Raw genomic sequence first — 21,915 nt, 5'->3', positions numbered from 1 at the left:
TAAATGATTTACATAAGCAAACTAACATCTATCACTTAATGCCTGATGTGAAAAAAAAAAGCCTAATGACAATCAGAGGTGGTAACCAACAAAATACTGTAGTTACCACTTTCACACAGAAACACTAAACTGCAAAAATTATAAGAATTTTCTAACATGCTACCTGCATATGTTAAAACACCAATCTGACATGTCCATTATTTAGTGTGAACAAGGTCACATTTCTAGTAGTAAAGAGTATTTTTACGTTGTTCAGTAAAATATACAGATAACAGGAAGAAAAAAAAAACAGTGCATCAGGTACCCTTTTTCCCCATATTTATTTGAAATTATTTCAAATGATAAAAACATGGTTGATTAACATGAAATGACCACAGGGATTTTGCTCTAAGATTGGACAAGGTGAGAACAAGAGGAGATAAACACATCAGTTCACCTGGCCTGTGCGACAAGGTGAGCATACATCCAGGACAGGAAGTGTAGTTTTTTTTATTTTATTTTTTTTAACTTGTGTGTGTTTGTGTGTATGTCTCGTCGCTGCAATCAGCCAGCCAGACCTACCTCCACCACAGTACCCGATCTTTAGAAACATGATCCCCAAAAATGTTGGCTCGTTGGTAAAAACCTCACACACATCCATTCAGCTCATTCACCCTTATGGCCAAACATCCAGAGAAGTGCTACAGAGAGTCCGCACTATCAGACCAAAGCTCAGCGACTGGAACATTGTTATAATCATTTCTCTTTCCTATATTACAAGCTTTTTACAACATAAAAATAGATCAATAACTATGATTACCATATTCCTTAATGTAAATATACAATATTTATTGCATTTTCAAATAAACTTGTTTCTTATTTACTTTGTTGTCATCATCTTCCCCCCTAAAACAAAACAAAAATAAAAGCACTGGTACCGATGAGAGTGACAACAGATTTGTGTGTAAGGCAAAGACCAGCAGGAGGCGCTGCATCACTGAGAATGAAGAGTCTGACCTGAACAAGCGTTTCTTTTTGTTCACTTTTCCTGCACGCCGTCTTAAATTTACTATGACGTAGTTAGTGTTTTAAAGTCAAGCTGAAAGAAAGTGTAGTAAAGAACCTCCGTCTGCTTAAACAGTTCTCTGGCACTTAAGTGTTCCTCTTTTTCTTTTTTTGGTTAGGTGCTACCAACTACAATCTGTACAAACTGCTCCTTGCATAGCAATTAAACAATATATCGTCTCTCTCTGGCCGTACAGTCCTTCTATGACAGACAAAAAAAAAAAAAAGGGTGGCCAGCAGCAAGAGTAAATCAATGGATTCAGAACAGAGTTGAGCTTTTAGACGAACTTCCCTGGACAGAAAGCTGATAAATGATCCCTTATAAGCACCTCCAAAACTCCTGAAGCTAAATTGGTCCAGGAAAGAAATAATAATTTAGTGTTGGCCTCCACTGTGGAACCACACATGAACCACAGTGTGTTTGGAGAAAGATGCTGGCGGAAACGCCAGGGATGAACCCCCTTGGTTTTTCTCGTTTTTTGTCACAATGACGTAAATGTCAGGGTCTTCCGTTAGTGTATAAACAAGCGTCATGCACAGTGTCTCCGTTTAGCAGTTAAGATGCCGTGCAACATCGCTTGAAGATGGAAATATTAACATCCCCAAATGAAGGAAAGTGGGGGGAAAAACAAAAACAGGAAATGGTCCCACTCCAAATGTAAAAATAAAACCAGGCAAGACACCCGTCAACTTGGCAAGCTTTCAGCAATGCATTTAAAAGATGTAAATTATATAAAGAATACGTATGGGAACTGTCCTCACTTTGCAGTTCATTTGACTCCACTCGCTTTTGGCACACTGGCACAGAGATGTGATTCAAACGCACCCTCGCCTGGCACTGATGGAATGGCTATTTAAGACAAAAACTAACCAAAATAAAATAATAATAATATGCCCCACATTCATGGTATTATCAGCTTTGTGGGAGGTGTAATTCATCTGCTGAAAACACAAATTCAAAGACCGTTTCCATTCGTAGTGTTGAATTTTCCCCCCACCAGAACAATAAAATCTAAACAAAAATATAAAGATGTTATTCAGAGTTATGAAAATCGCCATCATTATCATGAATATGCATTAAAATAAAAACAAAAACAAAACATGGAATGCACAGATTTGGAAGTGTTCGGAGTTTGGTCCTGATATGTCAAACAGAAGCCTCCACGTCCAGTCAGCAGAGGAGAAGAAGTCGAGGTGGTCGTGGTCACAGAGTCTGATTCTCGCCTCTGAGTGGTTTTTGTTCTCATGTGCAAAGACAGAAGGACCGCAGAGCCAAGCCTGCGTTGTGTTGTAGTGTTTACATTTGTCAATGTGCTTCCAGATGGTGGTTTAGTGTTAGTGTGTGTTGTAGTGTATTTGTGATTTGAGTGCTCCCTCCCCTACACCGACCGTCCATCGAGTCGGCTGATTGAGTTCAAGTCCTGAGCTGAGTCGCACCGTTCACCTCCCCACCGGCGGCGCTGGAGGAGCTCCTCTTATCATGCCTGAGAGCAGAAGGACAGACAAAGTTCACAACAGGTTAGTTGTTGCACATAAAACACACACACACACACACACACACACACACACACACACACGTAGAGATAATTAACTCTGTAAAACAGGCTATAAATTCCACACGGCTGCTGTGATATGAACACAAAACAAAGTAACAAAGTATTGCAAGTCTCAAGCTAAAAGGGACAATTCAGAGAATTCAAGCATTTTTTGTGCTTTTATGACAGACAGCAGTAGAGAGATGACAGGAAATGATGGAGAGAGCCAGCAAGCCAAACCAGGGACATTAGAGGCATCTCTGTGACATAAGATCTTTTGGACTTGAAATCATTTGGAGAGCTTATATATACAGACGAGTGATAAATTAGAGGAAAAACCATGAAACGTATGTGTGAAGTCCACCAGTATCCAGATTGATTATGTTATGAAATGTTATTAGGGTTATTTATTTTTATTTTATTATGTTAGTTATTTTTGGTGTTGTGGTTCAGTTTATTCAGCTGGGAATTATTTCCGGTTAATGTTGTCGTCGATTCAGGCTGCAATATTCATTTAGACAGTAGTACCATGACAGGACGCACTGCACGCTTTCGCCAGCAGGCTGCGCCTGGAGCAGACCAACTGCTCCGGTTCTGGGATGTCGGTGGGTTGCTATGAGAACAGAAGCGAGCGACAGGACGGACTTTGGACGAGCACCAGAAAACTGTAAACAGGCAGCCCTGACTATAAATTAAAACATTTTCACTGTGTTAAAATAAATTATTTTCAAGTGGACTATATCCCAGCATCCACCTGTGTTTCCGGCTGCAACATACACACATGCTCCCACACAGGATCACCTGTCTGGTTACTTTAGGACATTTACATGAACAGAACACGTGTGGACAAGCGGAGCTGGACACTGAACCACCACCCTCTACAATTAATGTCCAACTTTTTCTCCACTGCCAGAGCTAAAGCCGCCCCAACAAAGCTCCAAACAAGACAGTACATGGGACGGGAGTTTTGAAACAAAAACATAAATCATTAACTGGTCCCCTAAAGATAATGACTGGAAACAAACACAGCAGGCAGCAACAAAATCTGAGCAAAATCAGCTCATTCGTCACGTGAAATTAAACTTCCTCCTGATACACAGTGACATCACTCCAGTTTATGTCTTCAATAAAATAATAAAATTAAAGAACACTTTTCTCCTTTTGCTGTCATGTCTCTTTTTTTTTTTTTTTACTGGGCAAATAAACAACGTGTCTGTGAGCAGTATGAAAATGTAAAAGTGCACGTAAGCAGCGTAGATAAGGAAAAGATGACAGTTTTAAACAGACAGAAGCAGTTTGTCATGTTGAAATAACACGACAGTACTCACCTTTGTTGGTTTTGCTGGGGTAGACCTTGCTGAAATGCCTGTACTCCTCTGGAGGTGGAAGGTCCTCGATCGGGTGGAAGTTGAACTTGGATTCAAAATCATCTGAGGAGAGAAAAAAAAAACAACACAAAAATAAAGCTGTGGTATAAATCAGGAGTTTAACATCATAGGAAAGTAGCTTCACTTCGTCCTAATAATGCAGCCCTGTATTAGTGAACATGTACTACATGAACCTCAGACAGTAATCGAGGAACCGTCCCTGCCCCCCCGATTGTTCCAGTAAAACAGGAAAAAAAAAAGAAGAAAAAAAAAAAGAAAAGGTCATTTGCATGGCTGCAGTGGAACATTTGACTATCAAGGCTCATTCATCATCGCTGTATCAAGATCAGAAACTAAACCCATGTTAATAACTGCTGTGAGGACGAAAGGAGAATAACAGCGGTACAACGGTAGAGAGGCCAATGTTTGTTCAACAGTAGAATAACTAGTACATTTAAAGAGATTTTTTTTGGGGGGGGTTTGGGTTGTAGGGAACTAAAATGTCAGCAGTTATCACATCTCATTTCATGCAGAAAACAGCAGCCAGTCCGAACCCTTAATTTTGAAGGAGTACTGACAGTTCGGGTTGTTTTATTTTCCCCATGTCTCTTTAAATTTGAAATCTTGCTCTGCCAGATTTTAGTCAGGGCACGTGCAAAGTGCTGAAGGAAGTCTGGCTGCACGAGAGTATCACAGGCATGATGATATATTCAAGGCTTGCTACATGTTTTTACAAATAAAGTTCAGGTTATCCGTCACAAGGACGACTACAAAGCATGAAACCGGTCAGAAAATGTCCTGGAGGAGTTTTCTAAAGTTTAGAATAAATTACGTCTAAATTAAACTAAGTACAACACAAACTGAAGGTGCAGGGCTTAAAGGAAGTGGGAGACACAGGGTTGCATTATGGAAGATGGAAGATCCTGTTTTTGAACCCATACTAGAGACTAAAAAAGCTTCTCTGCTTCTTTCTGACCAGTCTTTTTTTAATCCGTCTCTTGTCACTCCTTCAACTTAATGAAAGTGCAAGACTGAATAGCTAAAAACATGAAAAAAGTAGACAAAAAGAGCCAACAGAAACTCATCTGGTGATAATTATTAACGTTAATTATTCAATAATTTTAGCCACTTAAATCCAGTATGTGATGTTTGGGTTAGGGCTGCACGATATGGCCTGTAACCAATATCTCGATATTTTTAAGCTATATCGCGATACACGATATATATCTCGATATTTTTGTTGTTGTTGTTTTGTATTGTTTATTTCTAATAAATAATAATGTCATTATTACCTTGATAGCATTGTAATTGCTCAGAATCAATGTAGAACAGTAGATTTACACTTGCTGTATGACATACTAGAGACTAAAAAAGCTTCTCTGCTTCTTTCTGACCAGTCTTTTTTTAATCTGTCTCTTGTCACTCCTCCAACTTAATGAAAGTGCAAGACTGAATAGCTAAAAACACGGAAAAAAGTAGACAAAAAGAGCCAACAGGAACTCATTAGGTGATAATTTATTCAATAATTTTAGCCACTTAAATCCAGTATGTGATGTTCAGGTGTTGACAAATTCACTAAAAGCCAGCATCACACCACTTTTTAAAAACCAAAGCATTATTTCTGCTTTTTCTAATGGCCTCTTCACTTCTGCAGCAGTAAACCCTGACCACTCAAAGCTCTGGTTCAAAGGCCGGTAGGAACACGACAACACTGGAGCGGTTCTTTTCCGACTCACCTATAATGGACTTGGAGGAGGAGATGGAGGAGTGGCCATTCCGGATGGGCGGGGGCGGTGGAGGGGGTCCAGCTGGGGTTCGGGACGAGTTGGAAGAGGAGGATGATGAGATGGAGGAGGAGGAAGGAGGTGGAGGTGGTTTGCCCACTCGGCTGTGGGACTCTGAAGCTGCAGAGCTGTGAACTCGGTATGGGGGCGGAGGAGGAGGTGCGTCCCGACCACCATTACGAGACCCGAGAGAGGGAACCTGGGGAGCTGTGGGGATAACACACAAACACAAATGATCAGGATGACATGAACGATGTTACTCTCTAGATTATAATAACTAGAACTGTTACACAAACATAAGCAGGTATCATGCGTCTTCCCTTCACATACTGTAAATGATTAGACACCACGTCACGTTCAGATATTTCCATCAGCCTGACACCAAGAAATGTTCCACTGTTGGTCCATCCGAGGAGGCTCAACATCTGGGATTGTGGGTCTTATGACTTTTTGTTTTTCCATCTGTGTTTAATTCTCTACAAACACAGCTTTAAATTCATTTGGTGAGTCCTTAAATGCACCGCAGAGGAGTTTTGAAAATGGTCCCTGCTGTCTAAATATTCACTGTGATGAGTTATCTGCAGCAAGTTTCCACGCCGACTAGTTAATTATAATATTAGTCAAATCTGTATTGAAATAACAGGTCAACATGTAGGGCTGCGACTTATTTCGACAATCGATAAATCTGCATATTATTTTTTTTTATGATTTAGCCCAGTGTTTCTCAAACTTTTTAACACCGTGTACCACCTCAGAAAAACACAAAGCTCTTCAAGCATCACCAGTATAACAGACGTTAATTGTTGTCGATTCCTGAAGAGAACTGATTCAAGAACCAGAGAACCACCAATTTGGTGGAAAAAGGGCAACTCCTGATCCGTACTTCTCTTCCTAATATTTCCTGTTCGGAGCTACGATTGCAGTTTTTAAATCATTTATTTAACCTTTTCACGTTTTAGCCGTAGGTGATCACCGAAGTCTGTGCTCACTGCGTATATGTTACGACCAGCCGTTTGTGTTAATGTTTCTGTTTTGTTTTTCGGCCAGAGTATGACCTCCTGTCTGTGTTGTGAGCATCTTTGTATAAGTGCTAAGTGCTTGTATAAGTCCTCCTCGTGCTCTTTGAACGAGATCCCTGTGTTTCGTTTGTGACCTGCTTTGTTGTGCTGACTAATAAAACAAGTTACTAAGTTTAGCAAGAGAATTCTTAGTCATCTTTGTACTTATAGTCAAGATTGTCACCTTTTTTGCCACATTTAAATAGTCACTGTTAATATTGAAGCAATAGGAGTGACCTGACTTTTCTTTTGACTCAATTTCTCCTGTTTTTGTTTGAGAAGTTTTAGTAACTGTCTTTGTTATTTATTTTGGAACAGGGTTTGGGTAACTTCCCCTGAAAAGCTAGTTTGTTTTGTTTATTATTGTGTTGGCCTGAGTTCACTCCGAAGTTTTTCAGTTGTGTGTTTTGTTTGTGTGTTGGTAGCAGCTATTAAACTGCTTGCGTTTTGACCGTTTAAACAAGTGTGAACTCTCATTTATGTTATGCTCCCAAAACTGGGATGTAGCAATATATAAATGTGATGACACAGAAGGGCTGATATTGAAACAAAATATTACCGAAAATTATATTTCAGTTATCTCAACCTCAGAATGATGAGGTATTTTAAAAGTATAACACGTTTAATTAATTTATTTCATTTAAAAAAATATTTTCTTCCACATAGGACTAGAGGGAAGTTGCATACTTGCAGTGGTACAAATACCAGTTTGAGAACCGGTGGGTTAAGCCAACAAAATGTCATTAAATTGAAAAATATGCCACAATCACACATCACAATTTCCTAGAGCCTAAGATGATGTCTTAAAAAAATCTTATTTTTTTCCAACCGACGGTCCCGAATCCAAACATATTCAATTAAAAATGATATAAAAACAGAGAAAAGCAGCATATTTTCACATTTGAGAAGCTTTATAAATGACTTAATCGATGTAATAAATGTTGTTTTTTTTTTTGTTTGTTTTTTTTAAATCGACTAATGGTTAGAGCGCCTAACACGTACAGAACCACAGATATCTAACACTCTGTGAATCATCATTACACAACACATCTGAAAGCCAAAGCGCCACTGCAGCTGCTGTACGGTACCAGTGAGACATCATTTTGCTCTTATATTTCCTCTAAAGTATCACAAAATAAAACAGTATGAAAAGCAGATAATGGGAACAATAAAAGGAAACAGAAGACGTCTCGTAAACGTCTTGTAAAAGCAGTGGAGAAGCAGAGAGCGAGAGAGAAAGTGAAGAGGAATGCAGGAATATTCCACAGGGCTTCAGGAATGCAGAGAAACCAGGAGGCCTCGTGGCGAGAAGCTCCGTCGTCCAATCACAACACAGAGCTCCAGCTAACAAGTGCCTTCCTGTTTTGTGCGTTCACTGAATTTAAATTATGGAAATGTTTCCAGAGAGCCATAAATATGCTTTGGGAAGGAAATCATCATCTGAAAGTTGAATTTCTGTCAAAGACAATGGATTAAATTTATAAAACTAAAGTTTGTCTTAAATCCTTCAGTTATTTATTTCTACAATCAACACACACACACACACACACACACACACACACACACACACACACACACACACACACACACACACACACACACACACACTAACTTCTGGGTTTACACACTTATATACAATAAAGCTTAAAACACGCATGCCAACACAGGTCATATCTGCTTCACTTGATAAAACACTCTAATTTTCTGATTGCAGATCCAATGAGGGGAAAAAAAAAAAAAAAAAAAAAAAAAAATCCCCAAACACAGGAGCAGCTGTAGATATCATAGGAAACATTAAACTACAGCGGGTTAAGTGTCTGTGCAGACACCTGGCTTAGACGCAACAATCGGAAGAGTAGGATTTATACAGAGCCAGAAGCACGTCCCTGCCCCCTGCTCTGCTTTCAGAAAGGTGTGATTATGTGCAGCAAATGTCTGCTGCTTTAAGGCTGCGTCACACTTTACAGGTTCAAAGATAACGAGTCAAAACTTGCTTTGGCCCCTGAATGAACATTCCTCCAGCTAAGAGAGTGGACTGATGTTGTCTTCATCACTGTAACTATTCAAATACTGAAGCAGGAGGTGTATAATCAATTATGTATATGTATGTATGTATGTATGTATGTATGTATGTATGTATGTATGTATGTATGTATGTATGTATGTATGTATGTATGTATGTATGTGTATATATATATATATATATATAGTAAAATGGTGATGGACAGAAGAAAGATGACAGGAAAAGAGTAGAAGGACAATGCAACAAGTTAAAAATCAATAACCAAAATAGACTTAAGCGGCAGCTTGAGGTCTCTGAAACGTATCTACAGTTTACAATGAGACAATGACACTATCTGATCAGAGCTGTTTGGATCCACTCAGTTATTTAAAGACACACAGACCAGTGGAACTCGATCGGATCAAATTAGATTGATTATAATTTGGACCTGGCTCAGGTCTCAGAGACAGTTTAGAAAAGAGAAGACACAATGAAGAGGTTTCCTGTATCTGTGTCACATGGGTTTAACCACCGCCATTCCTCTTTAGGAGACTAGCGGCAGGTCCTGAGTCTACTCACTCCAAAGTGAACGTCAGCATAATTTATGAGCGAACCTTTCACCCCATCGTCACTGAAGCCACACATCTCCTGAACTTTCTGACACTAAAATTCCGTTTTTCAGACAAGTCAGGAGATCCGTCTTATACATGATATCTCTTCTCTATGTTGGTGCTGAATCGTCAGTCTGATCTATAACAATTTTACTAAAAATTTAAATAACTTTCGGAACCATCTCTGACACAACATAATCTGCTTTTATCCATCCGCACGATGATCACAATACTTCAAACGAGGTATGCAGATCGGGGATGAGGAGACAGGAAGTTTAAGGCACACAAGCGCTTCAGATGAGACACAAAATCCTGATATTAAATCTGCAGTACAAATTATGACCTCTGACCTTTAAAAGACATAAATACTGACAGTTCTGTGTGTTTATTGTGTAGGTGTGTTTACCTGCTCTGCGTCCAGGTGGCTCTCTGGCAGGTGGTGGTGGTCTGCTGCCCTGCTGTGAGGATGGAGACGGTGAAGGAGGCGGGGGTGGAGCATGGCTGCGTCCTTGGCTGCCGCCTCCAGATGTGTGTTTTTTGTGCAGGGAGTTGTGCCTTTGTGGTAGCTCCGGAGCCCCGCCCCCGTCTATGTGGGACGGCCCATTGGAGACGCCGCCCGATGTGTGTGGCCTGTACGGCGGGGGAGGCGGAGGAGCCGAAGAGCCACCCGTTGGCGGTCTGCTGGAAGACGATGGCGGCTTCACGGAGCTGGAAGGGGTATGACCTCTGTTGGGTGTCGGTGGAAGGGGCTTCTCTCTGCTGTGAGAGGAGGATGAGGATGAGGAAGGTGCTTTCTGATTGGGGGTAGGTGGAGCGGTGCCACGGCCACCTCTGTTAAACGGTGGAGGAGGAGGCGGTGCGGAGGTGCTGTGCTTCATCCCGCTTCCTATGGAGGAGCTGCTGCTGCTGCTGCTGGGGGGGCGGGAGATGTCAGGAAGCGACGGGCGATGGGAGCGCTGGTGCTCTGGTGGAGAGGGCTTGTTGGGTGGAGAGGGTGAGCTGGAGCGGCCCGTGGGAGGGCGAGGGGCCGCGGGCCGGGACCCTGGGGGACGCAGAGCAGATCTGCCCACTGAACCACCAGCTGGACCATCTGGGTGGAGGACAGAGAGGTGGTGTTTAAGACACTACAACAAGAAAAAGCTAATGACTAACTGACTAATGATCAATTTCATCATCAATGAATCTGTTGACTATTAATCAATGAATTGTTTGGCCTATAAAATATAAAAGAAAGGTGAAATGACATGTCATAATTTCAAGTCTGTTCAACCAACAGTCAATTATCAGAATACTGTAGTTGCTGTTGAATTTTCTGTTGATCGACTTTAATTTGTTTAATCTGTCATGAACTCTTTATCAAAGTACAGTGTCAATAATTTTACATCAAAATATCAATATTAATTTTCATTTTCTTAAAAAAGGAAACAAGTACATGAATAAAATAAGCAGACAGGAATATCTTCGTTTTTGCCTCATCCAACAAATGACCTCATATTACAAATCAAACCTCATATTACTGTAAAAATCTGATTCATATTACAAATCAAACCTCATATTACTGTAAAAATCTGATGATATTATAAAAACTGACAGAAAAAAACTCAAAAACAGCCCACAATGGTCAAATACACCCCAATACAAAACAAATTTATATATTAATCTGATACCATCATGCCATGCTTAATTATTGTTTTAGGCATTGGACCCACAATAATTAACCATTAAGGTACATTCCGACAGAATCAGGCTGCTGCAAATTGCTGTGTCTCTATTTTGCAGCGTAAACTGCAAGCCAGACTCAGGTGGGTACATGAAATAAACAATGACTGATGGCCGCAGTGTGACATCAGGCTGCGTTTTTTTTTTTTTTTTTTAAGTTGGATTCGGCTTAACTTCTCCACCGCAAGTCGCTGTGATTTTTGGTGGACAACCGTGCAGTCCACACAACCGCAGCCAAAACACACCACCCCAACTCAAATAGATGGAAAAACCTGTTTTCTCCGCAGTGCCGGATCCTATCTGAATGCAGCATCACAGAATCAATATTTCCCCAACTGTAGCCACAACGTCAAAGATCATAGTCACCACATAGCTTTTAATATTTGATGTGTATAAAATAAGTAAGTGCTAGCCTTTTATTCAAAACTCTTGTTCCTCACTGCTTTAGCTCCGACCGTACATTAAGCCAGAAATGAACACATTCATATCCAAATCTTCTGATTGATACACCGTAGATGAGCTTGTGGTGTTTATAAAAGATTTCATATGAGTTGTTTATTTCTTTAACAACAAAATGATCATTAACAGAAAAAAACAATGTAGAAAGAGCTCCTTCTACTACAGTTTGTGTGTATTTGTGTCGTTGCTGACAGAACCTCATTGACTATAACATATTAGTTTCAGAAGTGGACCTCAGGTTCCCTCTCTGGTTTATTTATTAGATATAACACATAAAATACATATACATAAATGATAAGGACGCAAACGGATGCAGCCTACACAGACAAACATGCAAATTTGAAGCCAAACACTTTCAAATATCAGATATAAAGCTTAATGTTTTTACCTCCTACTGGGCGTAATTTTGGCACACCTCCTTGGAAAAGGCCTCCCATTCCCATTGGCCCTCCACCTCCAAAACCTCCTCCTCCACCACCGCCGCCGCCGCCGCCACCACCTCCTCCTCCTCCTGTTTCTGTTGAAAATATGAGACTCAGGTCAGTGTCAAATATGAAAGCTGAACCAAAAAGACATTACAATATTCAAATATTTGGAGTTTTTCAACAGCATGGTAGACGGTCCAGAATAAGTGTGTATTGAGGGATTTATCATTGCTAAAACATTGGCAATGACAAAACATTGCTTAAAAAAAAAAGAGTTGTGTGGAATTAGTTCCCCCTTTCCATGTACAGTAAATATGAATACTTCCTCTTTCCTATGGACTATGAAAGTGACACAGAGTGTCTGCAAGCACAGCTCATTCTCAGCTAAATGTGTGTGGAAGGCCCAGGCAATTTTGTTCAAAACATTTAGCTTCATATTTTCAAACCCTGTGGTGATATTAAACATATAGACAGTACATTCGTTCTTAGCCTTGAAGATACTTGAAAAAAATCTTTTAATGAAAGGAGATATTTCTACTTGTGTTTACTACCACTGAATGGAGAACAGAACCTGTGCATCTCAACAGACCTCCATCTTTTTCAAGGTGTAACCCATCACTTAAGAATCAGGTCTGTTAACTGAAGTAGCCGTGTGAAGATAATAACTGTCAAACTACAGGTGAATTAGTTATGAGCAAGACCTCATTTTATCATGGGGAGCATATTAGAAGTTAGAAAGACTTAATTTAGAGCTATTTGGACACTATTACCACTTATAGTTTTTTTCCTGCATATGAATGCCAAATCTGTAGGCAAGGGACCAAAAGTTCGGTGCTGAAAGTGTTCTGGTTTCTGTTTGTTGTCCCGTCACGTTTGAATGGACTTTGGTTGCAACAGTACATGTGGAGAGCAAAAGAGGCAGACAATGGGCCGAAATGTAATCTCAGACAATTTAGCTTTTTATTGACTTTTAAAAATGTATTTGCATTTATATGCAGATATCTGTTAATAGAGATTGGCAGAAATGTGTCTTTGACATTCTTGTATATCAAGTTGCTACTCTGGAAGTCCTGAAACTTTTCCTGTTTTCCCCAGAGGCTAAATCATCCTCAGACAATTGTCGATGGGTTCTGAGATTGCAGAATAGACATGATTCATGTACAATAACTTCCTTACTTCCTTATTAGAGTCTGAATAAGCTCAGTGTGTATGTCGTAATGAACTTGCTGTGACTCACTCTCTAGTATCGGACCGCTCCGGTCATTGACCACGCCGACCTTCTTTAGCTTGGCGCCTTTGCAGATGTCTGACAGCAGCGCTCCTCTGCCTTTAGCCTCGGATGAGTTCAGTTTGGGAGGAGTCGTGTTCGCCTGCGGAGGAAGTTAACAAATATGCATTCACACCTGCGGTTCCTCTGGTCTGAACCATAGTGGAAGGTCTGTGGACATAGTTTGTTTGGGTTCATGCTGCACACTTAAAAGAAAACCACGTCTTGTAAACAGAAGTCACATGACACAGTAGTTGGTTTACTGGACAGCTGGTTATGGATTTTGGCAGAATCTCCCTGAAAGTGCATAATTTGCTATAATTAACCTTCTCTGACCATGGAAACATGATAATCAGCATACAAGTAATCTCATAGAGAAAGTATTTGACCTGGCTAAACAAATAAGTGCAAGTGACTGCATTACTCTCCCCTATCTAGACTAATCTAGCCAAACAACATTTACTATAGTTATTCTAATCAAGTGTTTTCAAGACCGAGTCAAAGAACAGGCAGCGCTCACCTGTAATTTTAAAAAGGAAATACATGAAAGCATTGACTCAACTACCGCTTTAAATGCCATAAATGAATCTGTGCCACTGGAAACCCAAATCCACAACAGCCTTCTAACTAATTTAGATAATAGAAAAAAGGTATAAGGAATTAGTTTTAATCAACATTTGAAATATTGTCTTTTTTGTCACAATTTTTTTTTTTAAATATTGGGTTTAAACTCAGCATGATTATGCTCCAACATTTATTACGCAATTTACTCTGTGAAGTAATCATAAAAAAGTCCCAGAGAATAAAACCTCTCTGCTCTCACTCACTCTGCCTCAAAGTCAGCCGGAGCTGAAAGAAGCCGCCTATGTTTAGTCTGACAAATAAACTTATAAAAGGAAATGATTATACATCATTTCCGTTATTAGACACAAAAATACAACTGTACACCTTCTGTACTCACGTTTCTTTCTTTTTTTTTCTCTTCTTCATTTTCAGAGACTTTAACCGTCATGTACATGAATTCAGCTACAGTGAACTGTGTAAACTCTGTTTCTGTGTGTGTGTTTAGTCCAGACACTGACCACACTGAAGGTAGGAGGTGGCGGGGGTCCTGGGGGAGGAGGGGGAGGGGGAGGAATAGGCATCCTGTCCCTCTATTGGCACCTCTCTGTGTGGAGTAAGCACTGGTGACTTCACCGTCTCAGCTGGGGTGACACACACCGACTCCTGCAAAACAACAAACGCAACAAACTGGTCAAGCAGAGAAATACGTAACACTGGAAATCAGGTGTAAAAATCATGCTTCTGATTAATATAAATGTCTCCTTTCTTGGATACAATAAAAACTTTAATTAACTTAAAAGACTAAAAGTTGATGCGCTTTTCTGCATTGATATCCCCATAAATAGGAAAGACGTTTGCTTTGTTTTACTTTTAAGGGGTTTTGGTCGTCTTTTCAGAGGGAAGCATCTGCATAGGACACTGTCACATAAACACTCAATTTCTACCTTCAATTTCTATCAGTCAGTAAATGAAAGTTGCATGTACACTACTGTTCGTCTGCCACAAAAGCTTGATTCAGCACAATGTGGTGACTGAGACTCTGTACGTCCTCTTTACAAATAGATGTTATTCTCTATAAAGAGTTTGCCACAAAAGTAATGGTTTTTGTACACAGAGAACACAACACTGTTTAATGGTTCAACCAAGGGCAGAAAGAGACAAAGACGTCACTGAGCGACAGCTAAAGAAGAATATAAGAAATCATTCATTCGTGAAATAAACTAAAAGCCTGGCAACACAATCTGTGCAGACTGAAATGAGAACAGGTTCCTGTTTCAGTGTCAGGTGCACAATAATGTCTATAATAAGCTGGAATTAACAGGTGTTGCTTTAGAAAAGCTGTTCTTAAAAGTAGAAACAGAAGTTGGGTCTATGTTAGCACTGAATATGAGCTGATGGACGGACAATTCATAGTATGAATGCATTCAATCAAACTGGAGTGAGTGCAGTCTTTTAATGTCAATGTATTGTTGCGTCCACTTGTTCTGCAGTGATATAGCAGCCTCTGATTAGACAATTAGTGCCACCTACAGCTCCTAAAATTTGCATAACAGTAGTGGATGGAGAATTTGCAATATGAAACCCGGCTAATGAGAACACTGTCCAACTGATCTGTGCTGGACAAAAATCTACACAGTGTGAGAAGAGACACAAAACAAAGACAAGAGAAGGAGAAACTAATCAAATCAAACAAGTACAGCGGTGTACTCTATCAAACTAAGCTGAAGTGAAGTCTGCAATTTTACTTCCCCGCTCCCCGAGTGGACTTCGAGTCAAACATTCTGCGTTGTTTTTTTTTAATAGTAAACCACTTTATTACCGTTTCCAGTAACAAAGACTAAAGGGACATAAGCTGCTGCATTACAAGTGTTTTAGTCTAATGTTTCTTCTCACTCACTTTTGTGTAAACTTAATGAGACAGTCAATTTTAATATCATACATTCATTTCTACTATTTTAACCTGATTTCCTGAGGTTTAAAGTAACTGTAACAGCCATGTTAATGACTCATGTTAATTGTGTCAGGACTAATATGAAACATGACTCAGATGAGAGTAAAAGATCTGACAGAAAACTGTAGCAATGTCCAAATAAATCATTTAATTAAGACAGTGCTCATTGTGATGAGGTATGGGTGGACAGATGTAATGTCATAACATGATCATCACTCATTTTTAAAATGTCATCAGGGTTTTAGGCAGCTTAAAGGTGAAGAAAGTCACTCCTCATATTTGTAGAGCAAACCCTAAAACATGAGATCACTAGGATTAGCTGCAAGACTTTCCTGCTTACATGAACGCGACGTTAAAGAGAAAACAGGATGACGAGCTTGGATGCCAACACGTTTCATTCTGCTCCTTCACAGTGGAAACAAATGGCTGTATCCCAATGTGCTCTCAAAGAAGAAATTCTTGGGAGAAGGAAGCAGTTGCTGAAGTAGCTCCTGGGATACATCAGTGAAGTGTGGAGAGAGAAGATGAGCACATCGACAAGGATCCTCAGCATAACAACAAGGGCCAAGAGGAGAAAGTGGTGCCCTGAGTGTTTTAAAATCTTAAAAAGTTCCGACTGACTTTGGTGTCTTCATTGTCTGGGAGTATAGAGGTGGGGTTTGTGCTTTTTAAAAGTGTGTAATTCCAGGACTGTAGGCAGGGAAAACAGAGCACATAGAAAACCTGCCAAGACTGACTGGAGGTCTGTGCTGTGGTAAAGTTAAGAGGACAACTTTGTGATACCCCTAAATGTCAAAGGAGATGATCACACAATATTAGCATAAAATATAAAATTTTGTTCAACAATTTGAAATGTTGGACTCGTCAGACCACAGCACACTTTCTGGATGTTGTTGATGTTTTTTTTTGTTTGTTTGTTTTTTGCATGGTATACAATCATGTTGGTTTTAAATGCAGTGCTGTCTGATGGGTCAAAGGTTGCAGGCATTCAATGTTGGTTCTGGGCCTTTATCCCTACATACAGAGATTTCTCTAGATAGTGAAATCCACAAATTCATTGAAATTGTGTGTTGAGAAATGTTGTTCTTCAACGGTGGTGAACCTCGCCCTATCCTTGCTTGTGAACAACTGAGCCTTTCAAAGATGCCACCTTCATACTGAATCACCTGAGTCACCTGTTACCAATTCAACTGTGGAACAATGAGGATTACACAACTTTTACAGTTTTTGGGACATGTTACAGGCATCAAATTCAGAATTAAACACTAAAATATCTTGTCTTTGTACTGCATTCAATTGAATATAGGTAAAAACGGATCCATTTGTACTTCTTACACAGCTTCCCAACTTCTTTGGAAACTAGGTTTTACACTGAAGGAGTTATTGGTCGCTGTAGTTGTTCCTCCTGTCTGTACTGACCATTAAAAGATCAAAGTGACTCTAATGGAAGTGAAGAGAGCCCCAGGAGTTTAGCTGACATTCACAAAGAGACTTCAAACAGTCCGAGTTAAACCAATCATAAGCGCATCTTTCAAACTTCCAGTGTGAAATTACACTGCTGCAGGTTGATAGTAACCCAAAGGGTTTTGGGAGTTTGGTACAAAAGAGTATGTACTTGACTGACAAACTGTTGAAGCGTTGAGCAATGGCTGAGGCCTGTGGATTTTGTACCCAATCATTGATCTGATCTTTTCATCTGATGTCAATCAATTAAACACAATTTCAGATTTGTTTCAATAGCTACGTTTTGTCCCTTTTAATAATAGAATAGAATGTTTGTCACTATTTACATTTTTTAGAAAACAAATAATTCAGACTCAAGGTAAATATTTACTCAAAGTAAAAAAAACAAAAAAACAACAACATATGCTTGTCCAAAAATAGAAGTACCACTGCTATTCCAATACCTAAAACTGCTATAAATGTGTCAGCCCTGCACACAATGACTGAGGTCTCTGGATCTCCCCAAACCAGTTAGCTGTCTGGGCCCATTGTTAGCTTATGCAGGCAGCGTTGTCTCCTCACCTCACCCCACCCTCACCCTCTGCTGCTGCTCCATTCCTCAGGCTGCCTGGTTGAGTGTTGGGGCAGGTTTTCACCGAGGGAAACCAAAGGAATCTCGCAGAGCAAGCTATCCAGTCAGTGACGTGGTTTAAACGGAAAGACACAGTGGCAAAGACAGAAACTGAGAGTGGGGGGTTATCGCTCCACTGGTGGAAAAAGAAATGTTTTAAGATCTGAGGCCAAAGATACAAATAGACTAGTTTCAACGACATGCTTTCACTAATAATCAGGATAATTATCCAACCACTATTAACACATGACACACAACGTCATTCTGTTTTTAAACCTATGACCAATCTGACAGATAAAACTATCTTTTGTCATGTGAATGTTTTAGATGACATTTAGCTCTGACCAACACTGCTGGTCTGTCTAGTACTTATCAGGGTTGTTGTTGATTCAAATCAAGACATTTTGGATAATAAATTAAAGTTTGGAGTCAGTTATTAAGTTAAATTACCAAATACCTGCTTGGTACAGCTTGTTTTATATTAACATAAATTGAATACAGTTAGATTTGCCACATAAACAGCTTTAAGACATTGGATTGGACATCTGATGGGAATTTTCCATTACTATGACATCTCACACACTAAAGAGATTGATGGAAATTAAAAATAGCAGCTTGTTGTAGCCAACATTACTTTCTATTTTTGGAATATCTACACTCTTCTATTCTGCATTACAGAGGCCAAACAAAAACGCTTTCTTGCTGACACAAGTATTTTACAAGCACATTAGCAGATGGACAAATCATGAAGCATCTTTAAGGGATTAAAAAAGAAACAGAAGACTTGGTGAAGTTTGTCCTCTGTCTTCTCTCCCTGAATAACTACAAGGTTTTAAGTATCAAACTACATAAAAATTACTGGTTGTAACAACTTGTTCCAATTAGGTAAGTTAATTAAAGTCATCTGCTGGTGATTATCTCAATAAAATGATCAAACTCCTGCAGTGCTGGTTGTGTGTGACAACAAGAAATAGCAATAAAATTTCATTTAAAGAAGATGAAATTAGTATTTAACAGTTTAATTTCAAATTACAAATGATAATTCATAATCAAAAGAGCTGCTGACTAATTTTTAGGCAATTGATGAAATTAATGGTCTTCAGCTCCAAATTCAATCATGAAGAAAGTGCAAATTAGCGACTTGGGTGGCATAAATTGTGAAGTATGAAATGTTAGATTAAAGAGATTAAAATATTGAACTACAACAATTAATTCAATACTCAAACAAAATAGGCTAATTTTTCCCAAGCAGCAACCTCTGTGACTGTGAAGTGAGTCTAACGCAGACTGCAGTTCCTCAAACGTCAACTTGAGGCTGGCCTCAGAATAAGTCAGTCTCTATAAGTCCCCATGTTAAAATGTCCAACTTCACAGCAGAAATAAACATGTTTACAGCCTGGTACAAAAACGGTTTTGGTCTCTACAGCTACTTTCCCCGTTCACAACAGCTGTGCTGAGTCTGAATTATATTTAACTCAACTGTTCAAATTATATTAAGGCTTCAAGTTTTGCAGCGTGGCTGCATTGATTAAGAAGTAGGTGCCATTACAGATAGCTTCTTTGAGCACCCAGGCGTCAGTCAGACCACCTCAGGCCCGCTGAGGGGTCTTTGCCGATTTTTAGATTACCGGTAGTCGAGATGTGGAACAAGCAGTACAACCAACCCAGTGACATCCAGAGCCACAGATTTTAAGCTTCAAAACGGTTCTTCAGAAACCTGTGGGTGATGTCACGCATACGCTGTCATTCCTCACTCAAAACCAAAAGTGTGGGATCCGACACAAAGACTAAACATGATAGGGGGTCAACATTAGGATTAGGCTCAGCATTTTGTCGATTATATTTATCTTACGGTTTGAAGTGTCAGATCAATACTTAATTAAGTTACATTTGTGTACAACATGAGTGGCTTTTGTAGAGCATGTTCTTCTACCTAAAAAAGTACAGTATTGTTCTAGTAGTGATATCAAAATACAAGGACTGTATTAAATGATACCCACCACTATCCAACACATGCAAAACTGACAGCTATACACTGATAAAAACCATCAGGTCCTGACCTTTGACCCCTATAATCTGCTTAATCCTTTCAATTCAAGATCAAGGTGAAGTGTGGCCCTGAGTAGGTCACGGTCGCTGAGGTTTGGTCTCTCCAAACATTTAGTAAACAGCCATTTAATGGAAATAAGTTTCATGGTTCACAGAGAAATACAACCAGGGAGGGAGGGAGGGGGGGCTGTATGAGGAAGTCAGATGCTTTTGTGGTCAAGGAAATACACTGAGCTAAAGGCCTGTGGCTGTGTGTGGCTGTGTGTGTCTGTGTTTCTAGGCTTTTTTGGGGGGGCAGTGACAGCGCTAGATTGCCACAACATAGCCCGATTAATGTGCTTATCCACTTCTATAAAAAACATCCTCTTCGGGTAACTTGTGTAGCAAGCACGCATTTACATAATTGAAGAATAAAAACTATAAATCATACATGTTGTTGCTCCAGCCGAAGAGAAATAAATACACAAATTGTGTCACATACAGCTCAGAAAAAAACAAACAGGATTTATCAGGCCTGGGCAGGTTGTTTAGCAGCTCCAGCCGCTCCCAGGTAAAGATCCGCTGGGACAAACATACCTGGCAGCAGTTTAAACTAAGGTGCGGTAAAGTTAGCTTAGTAACAACTTACTTACCCTGGCACGAAGAACTGACGGTTTGATAGTATCGTCCTCCTAAACAACATGAATGGAAAGTGCCGTTGTGGCAATCCTTCGTCGGAGCAGTTTGACAAAAAAAATTAAGGATGGGGAGGGTGCTGGCAAGTCCCGGTGATGTAACTTAACGCCGCCGAAAACACTCGCAGGTTAGCCGGCTAACGTTAGCTCGCTCTCGACGGTTAACCAGTGGAGCTCGCGGCGGTTAGCTGGTTAGCTCGAGCTGTCAGTGTCAGCGCAGTCCGGCTGGCTGTGGAAAAAACACGTCCACAAGAGTTGTTTGCGGTGATGTATCGCATTAAACAAACCGCTGAAAGCGTTTGAGAGTCACTTTTTAACAGCTTCAGGTAGCTACGGAAAACTTTACCCGCACTCCTGACCTGCGAGCAGAGCCATACTCCCCGCTGACACCGTTTATCTGCTCGGAAACCCGGAAACGGGCCGACCGACACAAAATGGAGGCAGATCTGCGCTGCGTTCAAGTGCTGCCGTAAGTTACAGCCTCCAAGTTTATGATGTGATGTAATGCAGTGTTTTCCCAATCCCAACCACTGGAGGCTGGCTCCAGAAGAGAGTCGGTCTCCATATGAACATATTTAACTTCATGGCAGAAATGCCTGTTACTAACTAAAATTCTTCCCTGGAGTTTCTGTGCTCTCTCGTCTAGCAGGTTCTGCAGGACCATTTTTTTGATTTTTAGATTCAACATTTAGATTAAACATTTAGATTTACATTTATTAGAGTTAGATTTAAGATTTAGATTTAGATTTAACAATTAGATTTAGATTTAAGATTTAGATTTAACATTTAGATTTAGATTTAACATTTAGATTTAACAATTAGATTTAGATTTAACATTTAGATTTAACATTTAGATTTAACAATTAGATTTAGATTTAGATTTAACATTTAGATTTAACATTTAGATATAGATTTAACATTTAGATCTAACATTTGGATTTAGATTTAACATTTAGATTTAAATATTTAAAATATCTCTAAGTTGACAAATATTGTTGCAAATGTGCAAAAAAGTGACTCTCAAAAATTCACCCCAGTTTTTTGAACATTGTTTGAAGCTAAATGTAACAAAATGTTGCTATTATTTTCAGCACGAGCCACTTTACAAACGGCACCCCATAGTCCACTACATTTATTACTACTGTCATTATTGCTACCATATCAGTTTATAGTTACTTAATGATTTGCTGGTGCTGTGCATCTGTGTCTCTCTATCTCTCTCTATTTATCTAAGCTATCTAGCCCCTATGTAGTGTTTTTACAGTGTTATCTTATTACTTAGTGTAACTTTGTGTTGTGTTGACTTTTCCAACGCAGCAGAAAAAGTCAGGT

General features: G+C 39.7%; 1 protein-coding gene across 1 annotated transcript; it reads right to left on the bottom strand.

Moving 5' to 3' along the window:
* Nucleotides 1-304: 304 nt before the first annotated feature.
* wipf2a (WAS/WASL interacting protein family, member 2a) lies at nucleotides 305-21,053 on the bottom strand. Its single transcript, XM_027282960.1, has 8 exons — nucleotides 20,542-21,053; nucleotides 14,354-14,498; nucleotides 13,242-13,374; nucleotides 11,968-12,096; nucleotides 9,808-10,491; nucleotides 5,683-5,937; nucleotides 3,908-4,009; nucleotides 305-2,528 (listed from the first exon to the last, which is right to left on the bottom strand). The coding sequence occupies exons 2-8, from the start codon at nucleotides 14,414-14,416 to the stop codon at nucleotides 2,485-2,487; spliced, it is 1,410 nt and encodes a 469-aa protein (XP_027138761.1). The 5' UTR covers nucleotides 14,417-14,498; nucleotides 20,542-21,053; the 3' UTR covers nucleotides 305-2,484.
* Nucleotides 21,054-21,915: the final 862 nt, after the last annotated feature.

Source organism: Larimichthys crocea, chromosome X (genome assembly GCF_000972845.2).
Source record: "Larimichthys crocea isolate SSNF chromosome X, L_crocea_2.0, whole genome shotgun sequence".
Classification (NCBI taxonomy): Eukaryota; Metazoa; Chordata; class Actinopteri; family Sciaenidae; genus Larimichthys; species Larimichthys crocea.
This window is presented reverse-complemented; position numbering and strand designations above follow the sequence as displayed.